This window comes from Clarias gariepinus, chromosome 5 (genome assembly GCF_024256425.1).
Source record: "Clarias gariepinus isolate MV-2021 ecotype Netherlands chromosome 5, CGAR_prim_01v2, whole genome shotgun sequence".
In the NCBI taxonomy this organism is placed as follows: domain Eukaryota; kingdom Metazoa; phylum Chordata; class Actinopteri; order Siluriformes; family Clariidae; genus Clarias; species Clarias gariepinus.
In genome coordinates, this window is record NC_071104.1 from 6,313,179 (window position 1) to 6,332,500 (window position 19,322).

Consider the following 19,322-nt stretch of genomic DNA (forward strand, 5'->3'; position numbering starts at 1 on the left):
AGCAACAGTTGCCCGGAGATCCGCGTTCTCCTGCCTGAGCTCCGCCACCTCGCGGCGCAAGGCCGCGACGTCTTGGAGGCCCTGGCGCAGAGTAGCAATCTCCCTGGTTAGCTTATTGATTAGCCCGGCATGCTGGTCAACCACGTCGCAGAGGTGCGCGTAATCCGCTGGGTTCACCGCTTTAGGCTCAGTCATTCTGTCAGGGTGAACTAACCTGGGCGACCAGATGACTTAGCTTTAGCGATTAGCCCAATGTAGCGTGGATGGTGAACCCAAACGCGGATGAAAGCGAATAGGCAGGATAACCACGCGATTTAGTTTAAGGACTCTCACAAAAGGGGAGCAAGGGAAAAACACAAATTTAACCCGCGTCCTATAAACACACACTCAAAATCAGAAAGCAAAACCCAATAAAGTGAGTACTCACGAATTGATGAATGAAAAGCCAGAACCGACATGGGCTGAACTCAATGACTGAGCAAGATGCTATGGTTTGTTTACTCCTTTTATACTTCCTGGTTCGCGACCGCTTCACTTCCGGGTCCTAGTGCCGGTCGCGTTTCGAGTGTGCATGACAAATAAAAATTAGGACCGATTTATATAATACACTACCGTTCAAAAGTTTTAGAACACTTGCAAATTTCTTTGTTTTTGTTTAGTAATTTATTTTCTACATTCTACAACAATACTGGGGATTTCAAAACTATAAAATAACACATATGGAATTAGGTAATTACGTAACAACAAGAAACACAACAGTTAGTTGTTTTTTTAAGACACAGAGGTCAGCCTTTCTGTAATAGTTCTTGCAAGAACAGTATTGTCAAGTGCATTTGCAAAATCCGTCGAGCACCATAATGAAACTGGCTCTCATGAAGACCTTCCCAGGAGGGCGAGACCAAAACCTACCTCTGCCTCAGACGAGAAGTTCATTTAGAGTTATCAGCCTGAAAAATGACCAATTAACAGCACCTCAGATTAGAGGCGTTATGAAGTCTTTACAGAGCAGAAGTAGCAGAAACATCTCACCATTAACTGTTCAAGGAGATTAATGCATTTCTTTGGCGCCTTCAGCATTTCTTTACAATGTAGAAAGAAATAAAAATCAGAAACCATCATGGAGTTAGAAAGTGTATATATATATATATATATATATATATATAGAGAGAGAGAGAGAGAGAATACATAAAAAGAGTTTACCTGTTGAAACGCTTTAAATAAAGAGACCTGAGAGACCTGTTGAAACGCTTTAAATAAAACCTGTCTGACAAACTGAAGAATGCTAAAAGATCCCAAAAAGCAACATGATGTTAATAAATTTAAATAGAAAAGATAAACAATGTAATTGACATGTATCAGTCTGGTTACTAAACCATTCCTAAGGCTTTGGGACTCTGTGCACCACAGTGCGAGCCATTAACCACACCTGTATATAATTTATATATTCATATTATATTATAATGATTTATATGATGACAAACTCTAATTGTCTACAGAGACAGACAACCTGTACCTGTCACTCTTTTGTTTTGTTAGCATTACAAAGTGCAGATTAGTTGTTCAGCATGACCTGTAGATTTGTGTCCTTTGTTCGACCACAGCCTCGAGTGAGTCAGGACCGATTCCCATAAGCGAGTGTGCTTTCCTGAGCAGGATTACTACTGGTATCTCCCAGATTCACACCATCGCCCCAGCACACTGATAAAACACATTCAAAACTAACCTGCAAACACTAAAGGACCTGAGACCTCTCTGGGAAAAGGGAGTGTGTTTGTGTGACGAAGTGTGACTTAGCGTAAACAAGGCGTAAGATACTCAAACTTACAACATTGTATTTCTTTTTGTTAATAAGTATATAATATTTAAACTTTTGTACCTCAGCCTGTAGGTAAAGCCACAAACTCTAATGAAAAAAAAACCTCTTCTTTAAACTGAGAACTAAATTACAGTATTAATTAAAGAACTCGTCCTTTATAAAATCATTAAAGTTGTCAGTCATTTCTAAAACTCCCCCCCCCCCCCTCCCCTCAGGATCTTGGACTGCTTAGACTCGACCCAAAAGGACATATTTGCTCCAATTCCCAGAACAAACTGCACCCTGCCAACATGGGCCTTTGTCCCAGAATACACTGCAGCCAACCTTCTGTCTGTAGTTTTGGATCTGTGTGTCAGGATTATTTCATCAAATAACTTACAAAGATGAAGATCAGTTTACTTACAGCACTACTCGCCTGACCAAGTCGTGTAAAAATATTATCTGTTGCTCATATTGTGGTTTAAAATAATGGATGAGGGGATTATATGAGGCCTGGGCAGAGGAACAAATATCCTACAGTCAATATTTGTACAGCACTAAAGCGTCCTTCTGTATATTGTAGCTGAAATAGATTAAATAGACAATATGATAGATGTACCTAATAAACTGAGCACTGATTTATTCTAGTAGCAGTCAAAAGAAAAGTTTTTTTTATAAGACGTCAGAGAGATTTCTCTCACATTGTGATGCCTCTAGCTGTTACCGTGAGCAATGAAGACCTGAGAAAAATAAACACATTGAAATTAGTAACAGAAGATTTTTTGTGTAGGTTTCGATTGAGAGCAGATTAGTTTTCAGTTGTATGTGATGTGGAGACAATGAAAGGAAATAATTAAGAATAATTTCCTTTGTTTAACTGCAACACACGAGACATTTTATCAGACTGAATGCAGTGTTCATTGTCATACCCGTGTTTATTAACATGCTTACTCACTCTTTCATCCCTAATATATTTCCTCTGTTGTGTTTCAAACAAACAGCTGTCATACAGTATGCACCTGGACAATTCCCTTCAAACCACCTCTGCTGTTTTTATTTCTTTTCTTGCCGCACTACGTACTGTACTGTTCCCTACACTAAAGTCGATCCGGTTCCTGGGCATGACCATCTCTCAGGACCTGAAGTGGGACAGTCACATTGACTCCATTCACCCGCTGAGGAAGTTCAACCTGCCACAGGAGCTGCTTACACAGTTCTACTCGGCAATCATCGAATCTGTCTCATAACTGTCTGGTTTGGCCCAGCTACAAAATCAGACATCAGAAGACTACAGTGGACGCTTCAGACTGCTGACAGGATTATCACTGTTCCCCTTGACACCCTGCAAGGACTCTATATATGACTCTATACAGTATATGACTTTATATATGACTCTATACAGTATATGACTTTATATATGACTCTATACAGTATATGACTCTATATATGACTCTATACAGTATATGACTTTATATATGACTCTATACAGTATATGACTCTATATATGACTCTATACAGTATATGACTTTATATATGACTCTATACAGTATATGACTCTATACAGTATATGACTTTATATATGACTCTATACAGTATATGACTCTATACAGTATATGACTCTATATATGACTCTATACAGTATATGACTCTATACAGTATATGACTCTATATATGACTCTATACAGTATATGACTCTATACAGTATATGACTTTATATATTACTCTATACAGTATATGACTCTATTTATGACTTTATACAGTATATTTCTCTATACAGTATATGACTCTATATATGACTCTATACAGTATATGACTCTATACAGTATATGACTCTATATATGACTCTATACAGTATATGACTCTATACAGAATAGGACTCTATATATGACTCTATACAGTATATGACTCTATACAGTATATGACTCTATATATGACTCTGTATAGACAGTATATGACTCTATATATGACTCTATACAGTATATGACTTTATATATGACTCTATACAGTATATGACTCTATACAGTATATGACTTTATATATGACTCTATACAGTATATGACTCTATTTATGACTCTATACAGTATATTACTCTATACAGTATATGACTCTATATATGACTCTATACACTATATGACTCTATACAGTATATAACTCTATATATGACTCTATACAGTATATGACTCTATACAGAATATGACTCTATATATGACTCTATACAGTATATGACTCTATACAGTATATGACTCTATATATGACTCTATACAGTATATGACTCTATTTATGACTTTATACAGTATATTTCTCTATACAGTATATGACTCTATATATGACTCTATACAGTATATGACTCTATACAGTATATGACTCTATATATGACTCTATACAGTATATGACTCTATACAGAATAGGACTCTATATATGACTCTATACAGTATATGACTCTATACAGTATATGACTCTATATATGACTCTATACAGTATATGACTCTATATATGACTCTATACAGTGGGTACGGAAAGTATTCAGACCACCCTAAATTTTTCACTCTTTGTTATATTGCAGCCATTTGCTAAAATCATTTAAGTTCATTTTTTTCCTCATTAATGTACACACAGCACTTCATATTGACAGAAAAACACAAAATCGTTGACATTTTTGCAGATTTATTAAAAAAGAAAAACTAAAATATCACATGGGCCTATGTAGTCAGACCCTTTGCTCAGTATTTAGTAGAAGCACCTTTTGATCTAATACAGTCTTTTTGGGAAAAATGCAACAGGTTTTTCACACCTGGATTTGGGTATCCTCTGCCGTTCCTCATTGCAGATCCTCTCCAGTTCTGTCAGGTTGGATGGTAAACGTTGGTGGACAGCCATTTTTAGGTCTCTCTTCAGAGATGCTAAACTGGGTTTATGTCAGGGCTCTGGCTGGGCCATTCAAGAACAGTCACAGAGTTGTTGTGAAGCCACCATCTTGGAGTCCTTCAGGTGTTTTTTAATGTGTCTTGCACTGAGGAGAGGCTTCCATCAGCCCACTCTGCCGTAAATCCCAGACTGGTGGAGGGCTGCAGTGATGGTTGACTTTCTACAACTTTCTCCCATCTCCCGACTGCATCTCTGGAGCTCAGCCACAGTGATCTTTGGGTTCTTCTTTACCTCTCTCACCAAGACTCTTCTTCCCATATAGCTCTGTTTGGCCGGATGGCCAGCTCTAGGAAGGGCTCTGATCGTCCCAAACGTCTTCCATTTAAGGATTATGGAGGCCACTGTGCCCTTAGGAACCTTAAGTGCAGCAAAAGTTTTTTATGTAACCTTGGCCAGATCTGTCCCTTGCCACTATTCTGTCTCTAAACTCTTCAGTATGTGTATGTGCATTTCCTTTGATCTCATGTTTCTCATTGGCTCTGACATGCATTGTGAGCTGTTGAGGTCTTATATAGACAGGTGTGTGGCTTTCCTAATCAGGTCCAATCAGTGTAATCAAACACAGCTGGACTCAAATGAAGGTGTAGAACCATCTCAAGGATGGAAAATGGACAGCACCAGAGATTAATATATGAGTGTCACATATAGGCCCATGTGATATATCAGTTTTCTTTTTAAATAAATCTGCAAAAATGTCAACGATTCTGTGGTTTTCTGTCAGTATGGGGTGCTGTGTGTACATTACTGAGGAAAAAAAATTAACTTAAATGATATTAGCAAATGGCTGCAGTATGACAAAGAGTGAAACATTTAAGGGGGTCTGAACACTTTCCGTACTGTATATATATATTTTCTGACTGTATATATCCTGGGTGAAGAAAAAAGAACGCACAAGAACAGCTTCTTGCTCCAAACAATTGACCTCATGAACAGTTAAATGTGTAATAAAAACATGTGCAAGACTGTACAGTACTACTGATAGTTATTGAATCCTCCACATTTTATACCATTTCTTGTTCATTTTGCTTTATTTATTTAGTTAGTTTTGTCATGTCATGTTGGTGTGTGTGTGTGTGTGTGTGTGTGTGTGTGTGTGTGTGTGTCATCGTCTCTGGAAGCTTCTCTTACCAAAACAAATTCCTTGTATGCGCAATCGTACTTGGCAATGAAGCTCTTTCTGCTTCTGATTAAAATAAAGTGTGTGTGATTGGTGTGTGTGTGTGTGAGTGTGTGTGTGTGTGAGTGTGTGTGTGTGTGTGTGTGACAGGACAGAACACTTATCACAGAGTGAGGCAGGTACTCACTGACCTGCACAGACCTGCATTAACACAGTGTAGTGTTGAATCTCAGGAATGCAATCAGAGGGCGTGGCTTCATTAGACGCCCCGAGGCCGACAGTAAACAGACCTGATGTTAAAGAGAGATCACCCAAACAGAGAAAGCTTTATCTTCATACCTTTTTTTTTTTAAACAAACATCATTTCCACATACACCGATCAGACCTAACATTCCCTCATTGTGACACCTGGTGCCTCAGGGTGTGGCTCCTCAGGGTCTCTGGCGGGGTGCAGGGTGGGGCTCGTATAGTTCGAACCTGTTTGTCCGGCGCACCCGTGGGTACTCGATCAGATTGGGCTCTTTCCTGTGGTGCACTGGGTGTTCTGGTGGCTTTCTTTGACTTTTTTTTAACAATGGCTGCTTTGTTTTTTTTTATTATTTATTTATTAAATGTTTTTATGTGTTCGGCTGATCGTGTGTACAGCAGTAACGATGCATGAAACAACTTCATTTCTGCTACTTTAAGATCCAGGAAAGGTATTTGTAGGTGTTTTAGAGGCATTGTTAAATAACAAAAATAACCAAAAAGAGAAAATAATATTATAAGAGACGTTTGTAGGAAACGTGAATGCAGGTGTAACAGGAGGCAGGTGAAGGATGGATGGTGAAGATTCTTTTTTCTATTTTTGTAGGTTATCATTTGCCGTTTGGTTACATCATGTCATTTTATTAAAATATAATATTAATACATAGTTAAAGTACTAATAAAAATGTGAGTTTTTTATATTCTTAATCAGTGTTTCAAAGTCCTACAACACAAATAGAATATAGATATAGAGTTTTTCATACTTTACACTGCTGTATGATGTTCTGTTTGATATAATGTGTATAAATCACAGAGACATCTGAAATCTGGAAATACATAGAAATAATTAAATAATTAAAATATTAGAGCTATAACTTATAAGTCATGTAGATTAAAGTCCAGTTCATATTTCACCGAATCCAAGGCTATACTTCCAAATATGAACTGAAGATCCCTGCTGAAGATCAGGAGTCTGACCAGCACCGCGGAGACAAACCACAGGCCAAACTGGTCAAACTGGTGCACCATATTCACCAGAGGGGGAAAATTATTCTCCAGCTTTCACAGATCAGCTGATATAGACGCTTGAACACATTCGATATCTTTTCAGCTCACACACTGCTCAGAGTCACACAGTTTCAGGGCTGAATGACATTTCCTGTATTTTAGGTCTAACGGTTTAAAACAATCAGAAAACATTTTTATTACGTCAGGAGGAAGTTCTTTACTGATTTTTTAGTCAGATTAGAAACCGGGTCCTGAACATGTTTACTGCAGAGACCAGTGTTACTGAAATACATAAATACTGACGCATGACGTGATAGTTTGTGGTGGAGATACTGTAAATGTCATTTAGGAGCTCAGTGTGGGAGAGAAACACTCAGAGAGACAAACAAGGCAAACTTTCATTTTTCTTTTTTATTAAAGACTCGATCCAAACTCATACTTAAAGTCTGTTACAGTCAGTGATGTATAAAACATATAAAACAGCTAAACAAAGTCTAATAAAGAAGAAGTGTGTGTGTGTGTGTGTGTGTGTTAGAAAGACTAAATGTATTTAATAGGTGCTGTTCTGTCGAGCCAGGATGTAGTCGTTGTGTTTGTGTTGTTTGCGGCAGAGCAGACGCAGGAACACACACACCACCAGCAGGAGGAAGCAGACGGCTACATGAGCCAACACTATCCAGGCCAACATGGACCCTGCCACGGAGAGAACCAACAGTCAGAGTGTGCAGGCTGACATCCTCACATCAGCGTCAATAAGACAAGACAAAGATTTATCGCATGTCAGAAATGTTTTCCCTCCGACTCACACTGGAGACTCCTTCCATGAACGCTAAATAAATGTTTCTTTCACTTATGTAATAATGAAACGATTTAATAACTGTAACGACTGTTCATAGTGTGATGCTTAAAAGAAGAAAATCTGTCTGTCAGATGATTCCACGGTCTCCACCCACACATGACTCAGTGCAGTTCCTACCTTCCATTTTAATTTGCACGACCACTTCCTGTTTTCCCGCCAGGTTCTGAGCGACACACTTCAGCTCGGCCCTCGTGTCCTCCTCATGCACTACCAGGAAGACCAACAGCGCCTCCACATGGCCAGCTGACACCCTGTAAACAACCACAGCTTTAACACACTGTACTGTGGACGATGTGCAGCTCCTGAGCTTCTGAAGGAAAACTTCCTATTTAGTTAAATGTGGTTTTTTTTTGCCTGTGAGTCAAGAGACAAAGGGTTAAGAGAGTAAAACTAGCCAAGCTCTCTGTGTGAGACGGCTGTCTCTCTCTCTCTCTCTCTCTCTCTCTCTCTCCACTATCAGTGGTGGGCGTCTGTATGTGCATGCATGCATAAGATGACGGATTTCACTTTCCTCAGACTGCGTTACAATGGGGAGAACTGGATGGTGCTGGGAACTACAAAACCCTAAACTGATACCATATGGACAAAAGTACAGTATGTGCACCCCTGAGCATCACACCCATATGCACTTGTTGAAGATCCCATTCCAGGTGTGAAGGCCTTCCGTTAGATTCTACACTGTGGATTTGTGTTTAATGGTACAATGATTTATCTGATGGTGATGTGGGGTTCAGTTCAGTCAGGGCTCCGTGCAGGGCACTCATGTTCTTACACTCCAACCTTAACCACATGCCATGTCTTCATGGAGCTCACTTTGTGCCCAGGAGTAGTGTCATGCAGGATCGGGTTTGTTCTTCCACTCGAGGGAACTTGTAATGCTACAGAATACAAAGAATGTCTATAGAGCTGTGTTGTCCCAGGCATGTTTGCAGTTTGGGAAGCACTGGATACTAGAGGGATGGATTTTTTTATTTTTATTTTTTAAATTTTTTTTAAAGGAAAATCATCCTTTAAAAATAGATACAAATTGGCTTAACAGATGGGTTCAGCAGCGACCTCATTTCCCCTCTCGTCTGTTCCAGCAGTAAACTGATCAGTGACCATCTGTCATCATCTGCACCTGTCTCTCACTGGTTAAATGGTTTTTAATGCTTGAATAATTCACAGGTCACTGTGTGGCTTAAGGGACTGGACTGAAAATGAGCAGGGGAAAAACTTTAGGACTAAATTAAAAATACTGTACAAGACCGTCTGGAACGTCTTTGGAGGAAATTGTGTGGTGGGGATTGGGGGGGTTCAAGACTTTTGCACAGTACTGTGTATGATTAACATTGTAGGATACAGTTGAAAGTGACACTAACATTTAGGAAGAGTTTGAGATCATTTTATTAACTAACACGTGCTAAATTATTAAACAATAAATGAACGCGTGTGTGTTCATCTCTCAGGGTACCACGAGTGGGTTTGACCTCTCACCTCTGTGGTTCCTGAAACGCGCGGCCACGCAGGTAAGAGTTGTCCACCTGTTGTCCGTCCACCAGCCAGGTGAGCTCAGTAAGGTCAGGTGACCTGTCGCCCACAAACGCCTCGCACTGAATCACCAGACTGGAGCCTGAGCACGAGCCACGTCAAACACACACACACACACACACACACACACACACACACACACACACACACACACACACACACAAACACACACACACACAATGAGACAAAAACACGTTAGGACCAAGATTTCTTTTTCTTGTAACCCACTCTACTGTCCCACTCTGCTGTCCCACTCTGCTGTCCCACTCTACTGTCCCCACTCTGCTGTCCCACTCTGCTGTCCCACTCTACTGTCCCACTCTGCTATCCCACTCTGCTGTCCCACTCTACTGTCCCCACTCTGCTGTCCCACTCTACTGTCCCACTCTACTGTCCCACTCTGCTGTCCCACTCTGCTGTCCCACTCTGCTGTCCCACTCTACTGTCCCACTCTGCTGTCCCACTCTGCTGTCCCACTCTACTGTCCCACTCTGCTGTCCCACTCTACTGTCCCACTCTGCTGTCCCACTCTACTGTCCCACTCTGCTGTCCCACTCAACTGTCCCACTCTACTGTCCCACTCTGCTGTCCCACTCTGCTGTCCCACTCTACTGTCCCACTCTGCTGTCCCACTCTGCTGTCCCACTCTACTGTCCCACTCTGCTGTCCCACTCTACTGTCCCACTCTGCTGTCCCACTCTACTGTCCCACTCTGCTGTCCTACTCTACTGCTTGGTGACTGATTTCCCAGGTGGACTCACTGTCCTAAACTAATCACTTAACATTATACAGCGGTGTTTATGTTCTAATCGTAATAAAACCCATGGTTAGTCGTAGTCTTTCCCCCGTGTGTAATCTGTGCACCACACTGTTTTAGATCGTAGCTCAATTCAATTAAAGAGATGAAACTCACCTGGACGACTTTCCACCTCCGAGCCGTTTACAGGAGCGGTTATGAGAGGAGGCTCAGGGCGGGGAGCTGCAGAGAAACACAACACACACACACACACACACACACACACACCATAAACGGGTCAGAGCAAAAGTTTTCAACCCTTTTGTTTACATTTTTATTTTTATTTTTTTTTTGACCAAATTTAATACAGAATTATCATAATTTTGATATTTTTTAAAACTGTTATAAATAATTTTGTTTGTCTAATTTATTTAGAATTGTTTCACAGTAAGGACTGTAAAGTGAACCCATGAGCTCTGTGACTTTTACATTTGTTTAATGGTGTAGATGTCAACCGACCGTTGTATTTGTGTTATAACTAATATCTCAATAGATTAAATTGTTAATAAATAACAGAACTGTGCAAAAGTTGGAGTCCCCGTATTTCTTTATATAATAATTTGTAGTACTTAGAGATTTGCTTCAAATATAAAGTAAATTATAAATAACATTTATTATTATTATTATTATTATTATTATTATTATTATTATACTTTGCTTCCAGTTAGCACCAGTGTCTTGTATTTTTAATGTGGTTTTGAGAAATTGTTTAACATTAAAAAAAAATCTAACTTGAGTCCTGAACCAGTGAGAAACAGGAGCAGATGATGAGAGATGATCAGGTCAGTGATTAGTAACTGATGCTGAGTGTTTGGAACAGACAAGAGGGGAAATGAGGTCGCTGCTGAGGTGTTACATAAACAAGTGTGTCTTTAGAAATGGTGCAGCCTGTCCAAGTAAAACATTTGTTTCCATTTTTTTAATTTAATTTACATCATTTAATTTGATTTAATATAAAGAATTAAGGGGGAGTCAAGACTTTTGCACAGTCCTGTATAAACATGCACTGAGAGGATCTGTGGAATTTATTTCACTATTCAATGCATTCATGGTAAACGCAAGGTATTGTGCAGAGAATGTTTTCACCACTTTATAAAAAATAGTTACAATCTTTTAGTTAATCACACTGGATGTCTTATTGGAAAAAATGTAATTTAAAATATTATTACAAATATAATTTTATTTGTAATAAAAGCTGCATAAACCCTTTTTACCAAATATTTGACTGATAATGTGTGTACTAGTGTATATGTACTGTACACAGCCACACACACACACACACACACACACACACACACACACACACACACACACACACACACACACTCACATGTCAGAGTAAGGTCTGGTGATGTGGTGCTTGGCTCTGTGTGTGACGCTGGTACACTGGTGACTGGAGCTGGAAAAAACATGCATGCAGAAATATTACAAACACTGAACACACACTAAAACACTAGGAGACTTGGGGAATGAGGTGGGGGGGGGGGGGGGACGACACTCCGGACATCACACGGCACACAAGTGCACAATGGAGAATGACTTCCTCTGTGCATCATCATCATCATCATCATCATCATCATCATCACCATCTTCATCATCATCATCATCTCCATCATCATCACCATCATCATCATCATCATTCATCTTCATCAGCATCTTCATCAGCATCTTCATCATCATCATTCATCATCATAATTCATCATCATCATCATCATTCATCATCATCATCATCATCATCATCATCATCATCATCATCATTCATCTTCATCAGCATCTTCATCATCATCATCATCATCATCATTCATCATCATAATTCATCATCATCATCATCATCCATCATCATCATCACCATCTTCATCATCATCATCATCATCATCATCATCATTCATCATCATCATCATCATCATCATTCATCTTCATCAGCATCTTCATCAGCATCTTCATCATCATCATTCATCATCATAATTCATCATCATCATCATCATTCATCATCATCATCATCATCATCATCATTCATCTTCATCAGCATCTTCATCATCATCATCATCATCATTCATCATCATAATTCATCATCATCATCATCATCCATCATCATCATCACCATCTTCATCATCATCATCATCATCATCATCATTCATCATCATTATCATTCATCATCATCCATCATCATCACCATCTTCATCATCATTCATCATCATCATCATCATCATTCATCATCATCATCCATCATCATCATCATTCATCATCATCATCATCATTCATCATAATTCATCATCATCATCATCATCATCATCATCGTTCATCATCATCATCATCATCATCATCATCATTCATCATCATCATTCATCATCATCATCCATCATTCATCATCCTCCTCCATCATTATCATCATCATCATCATCATCATCATTCATCATCATCATCATCATCCATCATCATCATCATCATCATCATTCATCATCATCATCCATCATTCATCATCATCATTCATCATCATCATCATCATCATCATCATTCATCATCATCATCATCATCATCATCATCATTCATCATCATCATTCATCATCATCATCATCATCATCATCATCATCATCATGCCTGCTGCATTTCATCATTGCTTTGCTTTACATGCCAAAATGCTTTAAAGTCAAAGATGGTTTAAACAATAGAGAATAAAGAATAAACACTGTATGATGTATGATTGCGACTGCATTTGTCTCTATGGGATAATAAACAGGTCTTGTTTTGTCTTGTGTGATCAGTGCAGCACTGGCCGGTCTTATGCTTTAACAGTTGTGTATGTGTTGTGTACATACTGTGTTGTGTACATAGTGTGTAAAAATAAACCATGACAATGGCAGATGTGTGACTGTGTAATGTCGGAGGTTGTGATCTTACATAACACTCGAAGTTTCCAGGTCCTGCTAACGTTGTACTGCGCGTTGTTGTGAGCCACCGTCAGCCGGCAGGTGTACAGGCCCTCGTCATCTGCAGAAACGTTTCGGATGGTAAGAGCGTCTCCTGACAAAATTTCATAACGAGTCCCGTTAAGCAATGGAACACCTGCATGAAAACCCTGGACCCAACAAAACAACCCCAGTATGAGTCTCGGCAGCATCGTGTCTCAACCCTAGTCTAGACCAACTGTCCGTCTTCTGATTACTAAACATGTCTTTGGTCTTCTCCGCAAAGCACATACCTTGAACCAGCGTGGACTTTCCAACCTGCTGTAATGATTAATGTGAGGACATTCGATGGTCAGGTCCTTGTCTGGCTTTGAAGAAACAGGATGTGACATCACTGCCATGTCTTCCTTTCCTTTCTCATAGATGGTCAAAGTGAAGCTTCCAGTTAAGCAGAATGTGTTGCTGCTAAATGCAGAAAAAGAAGCTCAAGTCAATCTCACAGTCCGTGCACATCATCAAATGTACTGATACACAGTAAAAACTCTGTGTCTAAAGGTTTACATAAAATTATACAACTGGAGAATAATCCAGTGCTGTTGAATTGTCGATTCTGACCAGTGAAGACATACTGATTAATAAATCAGTCTAAGAAAGAAAAGTGGCTCTGAGTGCAGGTAGGCTGTAAATCACATGTTTATTTTAATGCATTTGTTCCTAAACATTATCGCTTCTGTAGTAGCAACAGGTTCACACTTATACTGTGGAATATAATACTAATAATAATCTAAACACAGAAATCAAGAGATAAAAAAAAATCTTATTTAACATAAACGTTGTCTAACAGTTGATATGGTGATGTTTTTTCCTAAGTAGATGATTGTTTATTGTTTATGGAAGGAGTCTGCAGTGTCGGGATTTCCACCTAGAGATTGGTTTCAATTTAAATGATGAACAGAACAAACTAGACTTATGAACGTTTTACATTAAGTGTCGCTATATACAGTAAATGCATCAAAATGCATAAACCTTAAACATTTCATGTAAAGGAGAAAAGAAAGTAATTAACTTCTGGGTTTTAACAATGATCAGCATGTCATGTGATTAATAACTACATCATCATATAAATCACTTGCACAATCCAACCTTCAGACTTTCCAAAGTGTAAGTCTATTGCTGCTGCTGAGAGACACCAAACTAAACTGCCAGTCTAAGTCTGATTTTTATCATTTCAAGACCTAAGTCAGTCTGTAATTAAGACTAGTCCAATTTATTTAGTTTGCATTTTTGTTTTTTACACCTTATGTGAAAATGGTGGAGCTTGGACGCGAGTGTGTGTCCATCAGCCTCCCGAGCCTACATTCAGCTGCATTGTCCTTAAACTCCTGGCTGTAAGCACGTCTCAGCTATTAGCTGCATTAGCATTAGCCTCAAAGCACATTAGGAAACTAAAAACAATGCACACCTCAGACATCAAACATGTCCACTGAAAATAACTTTTATTTATTAATTTATTTATTATTATTATTATTATTATTATTATTATTATTATTATTATTACTTTTTTTTTTTTTTTTAAGGAAACATTTCTGTAAGTGTTAACTTTAGTTCTGCTTTCATTATGATGTTTAAATTGGGCAAGAACTATGTGCTTGTGTAAAAATAAACCATGACAATGGCAGATTTATTTAAATTAGGTTCCTGGTCTTATATCAAATATCGAATTTCAATGTCTTTGTGTGACGTTTTCCCGAGCGTACCTGAACACGTAGGTGTACGTTCCCGAGTCTGAGGGTCGAGAAGGAAGGAGCCAGAGGGTCCGACCATCCTGTTTGACCCTGGGAACCAGGTTTCGGAGGTTACGATGCTTGCTGTGGAACAGCTGGAAGGAGGTGCTGTTGTCCACTTTTAGTTTCCTGTACCTAATGGTCACTTCCAGAATGGGGAACGTGATGGCCATAGCTTCTCCCTGAGTATGGAAATCCTCAAACTCTTTACCAATCACCTCACAACCAGCTAGAAAACATCACGAAAGCATGTGTATTAAATGTCACCAAGCACAGGAACATCCAGTACCATGCAAAAGTCCTGAGACCCCCCACATTTCTTCATGTTAAATAAAGTTTAATGAAAAAAAAAAAAAAACGGGAAGAAATGTGTTATTGTAAAAACCTGCAAAGTGCCTAAAGATACAATAATTTTTTCTTTCTTTCTTTCATGTAACAGCCTCGGCAGCGACCTCATTTCCCCTCTCGTCTGTTCCAAACACTCAGCCTTCAGCATCAGCAGTGTACTAATCACCAGCCTGATCATCTGTCTTCATCCGCACCTGTTTCTCACTGGTTATTACCTTACGTTAGATGTGTTTTTATACTTGAATTATTCATTTTGTGGCTTTACAAGCAAAAACTATTCCTCTGAAACTGCTCAGGTACAGGGACTGGACTGAACATGAGGGACAGAAAGTCCTTCAGGAAGCCTGGAGAACTGGTCCTCAAGACTGTGTTAAAAATAGAAGAAAGTCTTTGGAGCTTTGGATGCAAAAGATGAAGAGACAAGGGGGAGGGGCGTCAAGACTTTTTCACAGTACTGTATACATAAATCAATCTCTCTGTAGTTCTAAGCAAATCTTGGTGTCCTAAAGGGGGAACGAAATGCCACGATCCGTCTGTGTGTACTGTAGGAGTCAGGACACCTGCTGTTATAGACTGGGATTCAAACCAGAAGTGAGCGTGGTGCATTTGTTCATTCTCTCTCTCTCTCTCTCTCTCTCTCGTTAATTCATTCAAATGTTAGCACTCTCTTCTTGTATAAACTGGAGAAAAAGGTAGGAATGAAAACTCTTTCTAAAGGTCTTGATGCTCTGTGGATGGACTGCATCCATCTACTGTAGAGTGACGCATTAAGATATGAAGCTGCTTCTCTAAACCAGTGACGTCTATTCCAGAATGGAGAATCTGTTTATAATTTGGATTATAGGATATATATATATAATATCTATTCCTGCTTCTATTCTTAGGAATATTTCATAAACAAACAGACAAACAAACTTGTAGCTGCATTTCTTTAAAATGTTATTATTATCTGTCCCTGTTATGTCCTTACATGGTCCACTGGTGTAGATGACATCACCAAATCAGCACGTCAGGATTTCCTACATTAAACAATAGGTGTTTTGATAAACTAATCATGCTAGAATATAAAACGTAACTGTATCTGAGTCAGCCGTGCAGCGCTACGCATTCATTAACTTCAGCAACTGTTTAAATGTGTTTAATGTCTGAGCTGCGTGTGTGAATAGTGACTCACGTGTTTCGGCTCTACAAGTGTGTGTATAAGGGGAACACAGGGACTCAGACCAATAGTTAGACAGGATTAGTGGAAATAAAACTTCTTTACGTTATTATCAGTGATGCAGGAATGTGTACTGTATTCTAGATGCAGATATGTTTTATAAAATAAAATCCAAAGTCGTTGTGTTCACTTAGAAATCAGAGTTTATTAAACAGTCATGGTTGGGCAAAAAAGGAACTGTTGCAGGAAGTGTTGTCTGGTTTAGAAAGAATACCAGCCTGAGGACAAATATTCAGCGAAAGGAGACGGAACGCTCTACAAACCACTCCTGCATCAAGGTTTAACTAATCTCATCTCTACTTCAGTTACTTTAGATTGCACCTGCTGGAGATCATTTCTAATTGAATGCTATGAATAATGCACTGCTGGCAAAAACAAGCAAAAAAAGAGAAAAAAACCCACAACACCCTCATACATAGTTGGACCGCAGTTAGTTGTGATGTTTCAACGATCTTGTGCAGCATCACTCCAAGGGGACGTACTGATGATGAGGGAGGCGAACTTTTCCATAATCCTCTCCCACACATCCTCCACTGGGGTTAAGATCAGGACTGATGATAAAATTTACATTTAGGCATTTGGAAGACGCCCCTATACATCTCATTAAACATCTGGAGCAGTTGAGGGTTGAGGGCCTCTCTCAGGGGCCCAACAGTGGTTGTGGGCTTTGAACATGGGACCTTCCGAACTGTGGTCCAACACTTTAACCACTGAGCTACCCCTGACCCCCTGATCAAGTCATGGGTGAGAAGGAGTCCTTATGATGTCACATGACCTTTTTCTAAAGTCTTTACCCTTTTTACGTCTTTAGTCTTTTCCCTTCCACATTGTGTGTGTGTGTGTGTGTGTGTGTGTGTAAATGTCATTTTACTTTCAGTATTATTCATGTTTTTTTATGATCACATTTCTTCTGACTCTGCAGTTCTATCATTCCGGTTGAATGTCTTGGACATTTCCTAACCCAGTTCAGTCATTTCAGATTGCATTAGTTGTTTTCTTTGCTTTCTGAAACTCAGTAACAGTTTTTCTATCACCACAGGATTGGTCTTCTGACACGGCTGTTAAAAAAATGAGCAACTACAGTATACACACTGCATTAGTTAAAAGGATAATCACTGCAGGAAACCTGTAATCGCTGTAGTAATTATCCTGCGTAGTTGCTTATTTAAATCCCAATGATGACTTTTTTTTTTTTTTTGGCCGGGCTGTGTGCATAACCACTGCAATCTTAACCAGAATAAACTAGTTAGTCAAAGTTAATGAATAACAGGAACATGAATCACTAGAGATCACCCGATACGTTATTATCACAATATATATAATATAGATGCTATTTAGGACCAGGGGTAGCTCAGTGGTTAAGGCATTGGACTACAGTTCAGAAGATCCCAGGTTCAAACCCCACAACCACCAAGTTGCCACTGTTGGGCCCTTGAGCAAGGCCCTTAACCCTCAACTGCTCAGATGTATAATGAGATAAAAAAATGTAAGTCGCTCTGGATAAGAGCGTCTGCTAAATTTAATAAATATCCCAGTTTTCATATTATTTTTTCTCCCCAATTTTGTCACAAATTCCAATCACAGTTAGCAAATAACGATCGCACTTCACTTCTTAATAAAAATAAAGGTGAAAGGAGAAACTCAGCACACTGAGATCTGATGCTCCACTCGTGTTACCTTTCAGAGGCCCAGCACAGGTGGGGACGAGTCCACAGGACAGGACGATCCACACGCTGAGACCGACGACACACTGGGGGAAGAACACAGGGGACAAACACGAGTGTGAAACAGCTAATTACACAATCTCTCACACGCACACACACACACACACACACACACACACACACACACACACACACACACACACACACACACACACATGCTTATAGTGCTTCAGCTAATATATCCGGTCACATATCATCATTGATTTATTATCGTGTTTTAATCTAAATGCAAATTTACAACTAAATTCCACAGCGTCTCTCTGTACAGATGGAATGTTTACATTATTTAAATACACGAATCAAAGTTGCTTTAAAAAAATAAAAAAAAAAATTAATAAAAATTAAAGCTTGAACCTGAACTTTCAGGGTTTTTGGTCTTGAGAAAATAATAATAATAATAATAATAATAATAATAATAATAATAATAATAATAATAATAATGATAATAATAACGCTCAGAATTAAAGTTTACTATTCCAATTCATCAAGACCTTTTATTCCTGAACATATTTCATATCATCTAAATTCAATTCAATTCAATTCAATTTTATTTGTATAGCGCTTTTAGCAATTTTCATTGCCACAAAGCAGCTTTACACAATCAAAAAAATTATTTAATAAATTATTATTTAATTATTATTTAATAGTTATTAAGGATGTAGCCTTGCAGCCTGGATCTTTCAAAAAAACAAAACATAATAATAATTTATAATAAAACAACCGTACCATAACCATAAATGTGTACCGTAATATTGAGTGGAGTTTATGATGAAAGGTGTCTTGCTTGTTGATTTAGATTAAACCTGGTCAATATAACTCGGCTAATATTCAAGCTTCAATAAAAGTCTGCATAAAACTATAAAACACACACACACACACTATCTAAGAGCCCCCCCTGACCCCCCCTGACCCCCTCTGACCCTCTCTTCTGCACTCTAGGCATTTTTTTAATCCTCTAGGAACAGAACAGATCATCAGGCAATAATTCCATGATGTTACAGCTACAGTTTCAGTTCTCTTTAAATGTTCTTCTCCACTGTTAAGCTCTTCATGACATCTGATCAT

The 19,322-nt window shown here is 38.9% G+C and overlaps 1 protein-coding gene across 1 annotated transcript in view; it reads right to left on the minus strand.

Annotated features, from left to right (window-relative positions):
- Window positions 1-7,496: 7,496 nt before the first annotated feature.
- Window positions 7,497-19,322, minus strand: part of LOC128524314 (interleukin-1 receptor type 2) — a 12,639-nt gene continuing 813 nt past the window's right edge. Inside the window, 9 exon segments of the mRNA XM_053496830.1 lie at window positions 7,497-7,784; window positions 8,068-8,201; window positions 9,427-9,562; window positions 10,394-10,459; window positions 11,607-11,675; window positions 13,175-13,352; window positions 13,476-13,647; window positions 14,940-15,195; window positions 18,211-18,283. Of these exon segments, the coding sequence (XP_053352805.1) occupies window positions 7,642-7,784; window positions 8,068-8,201; window positions 9,427-9,562; window positions 10,394-10,459; window positions 11,607-11,675; window positions 13,175-13,352; window positions 13,476-13,647; window positions 14,940-15,195; window positions 18,211-18,283 (1,227 nt within the window). The 3' untranslated portion in view covers window positions 7,497-7,641.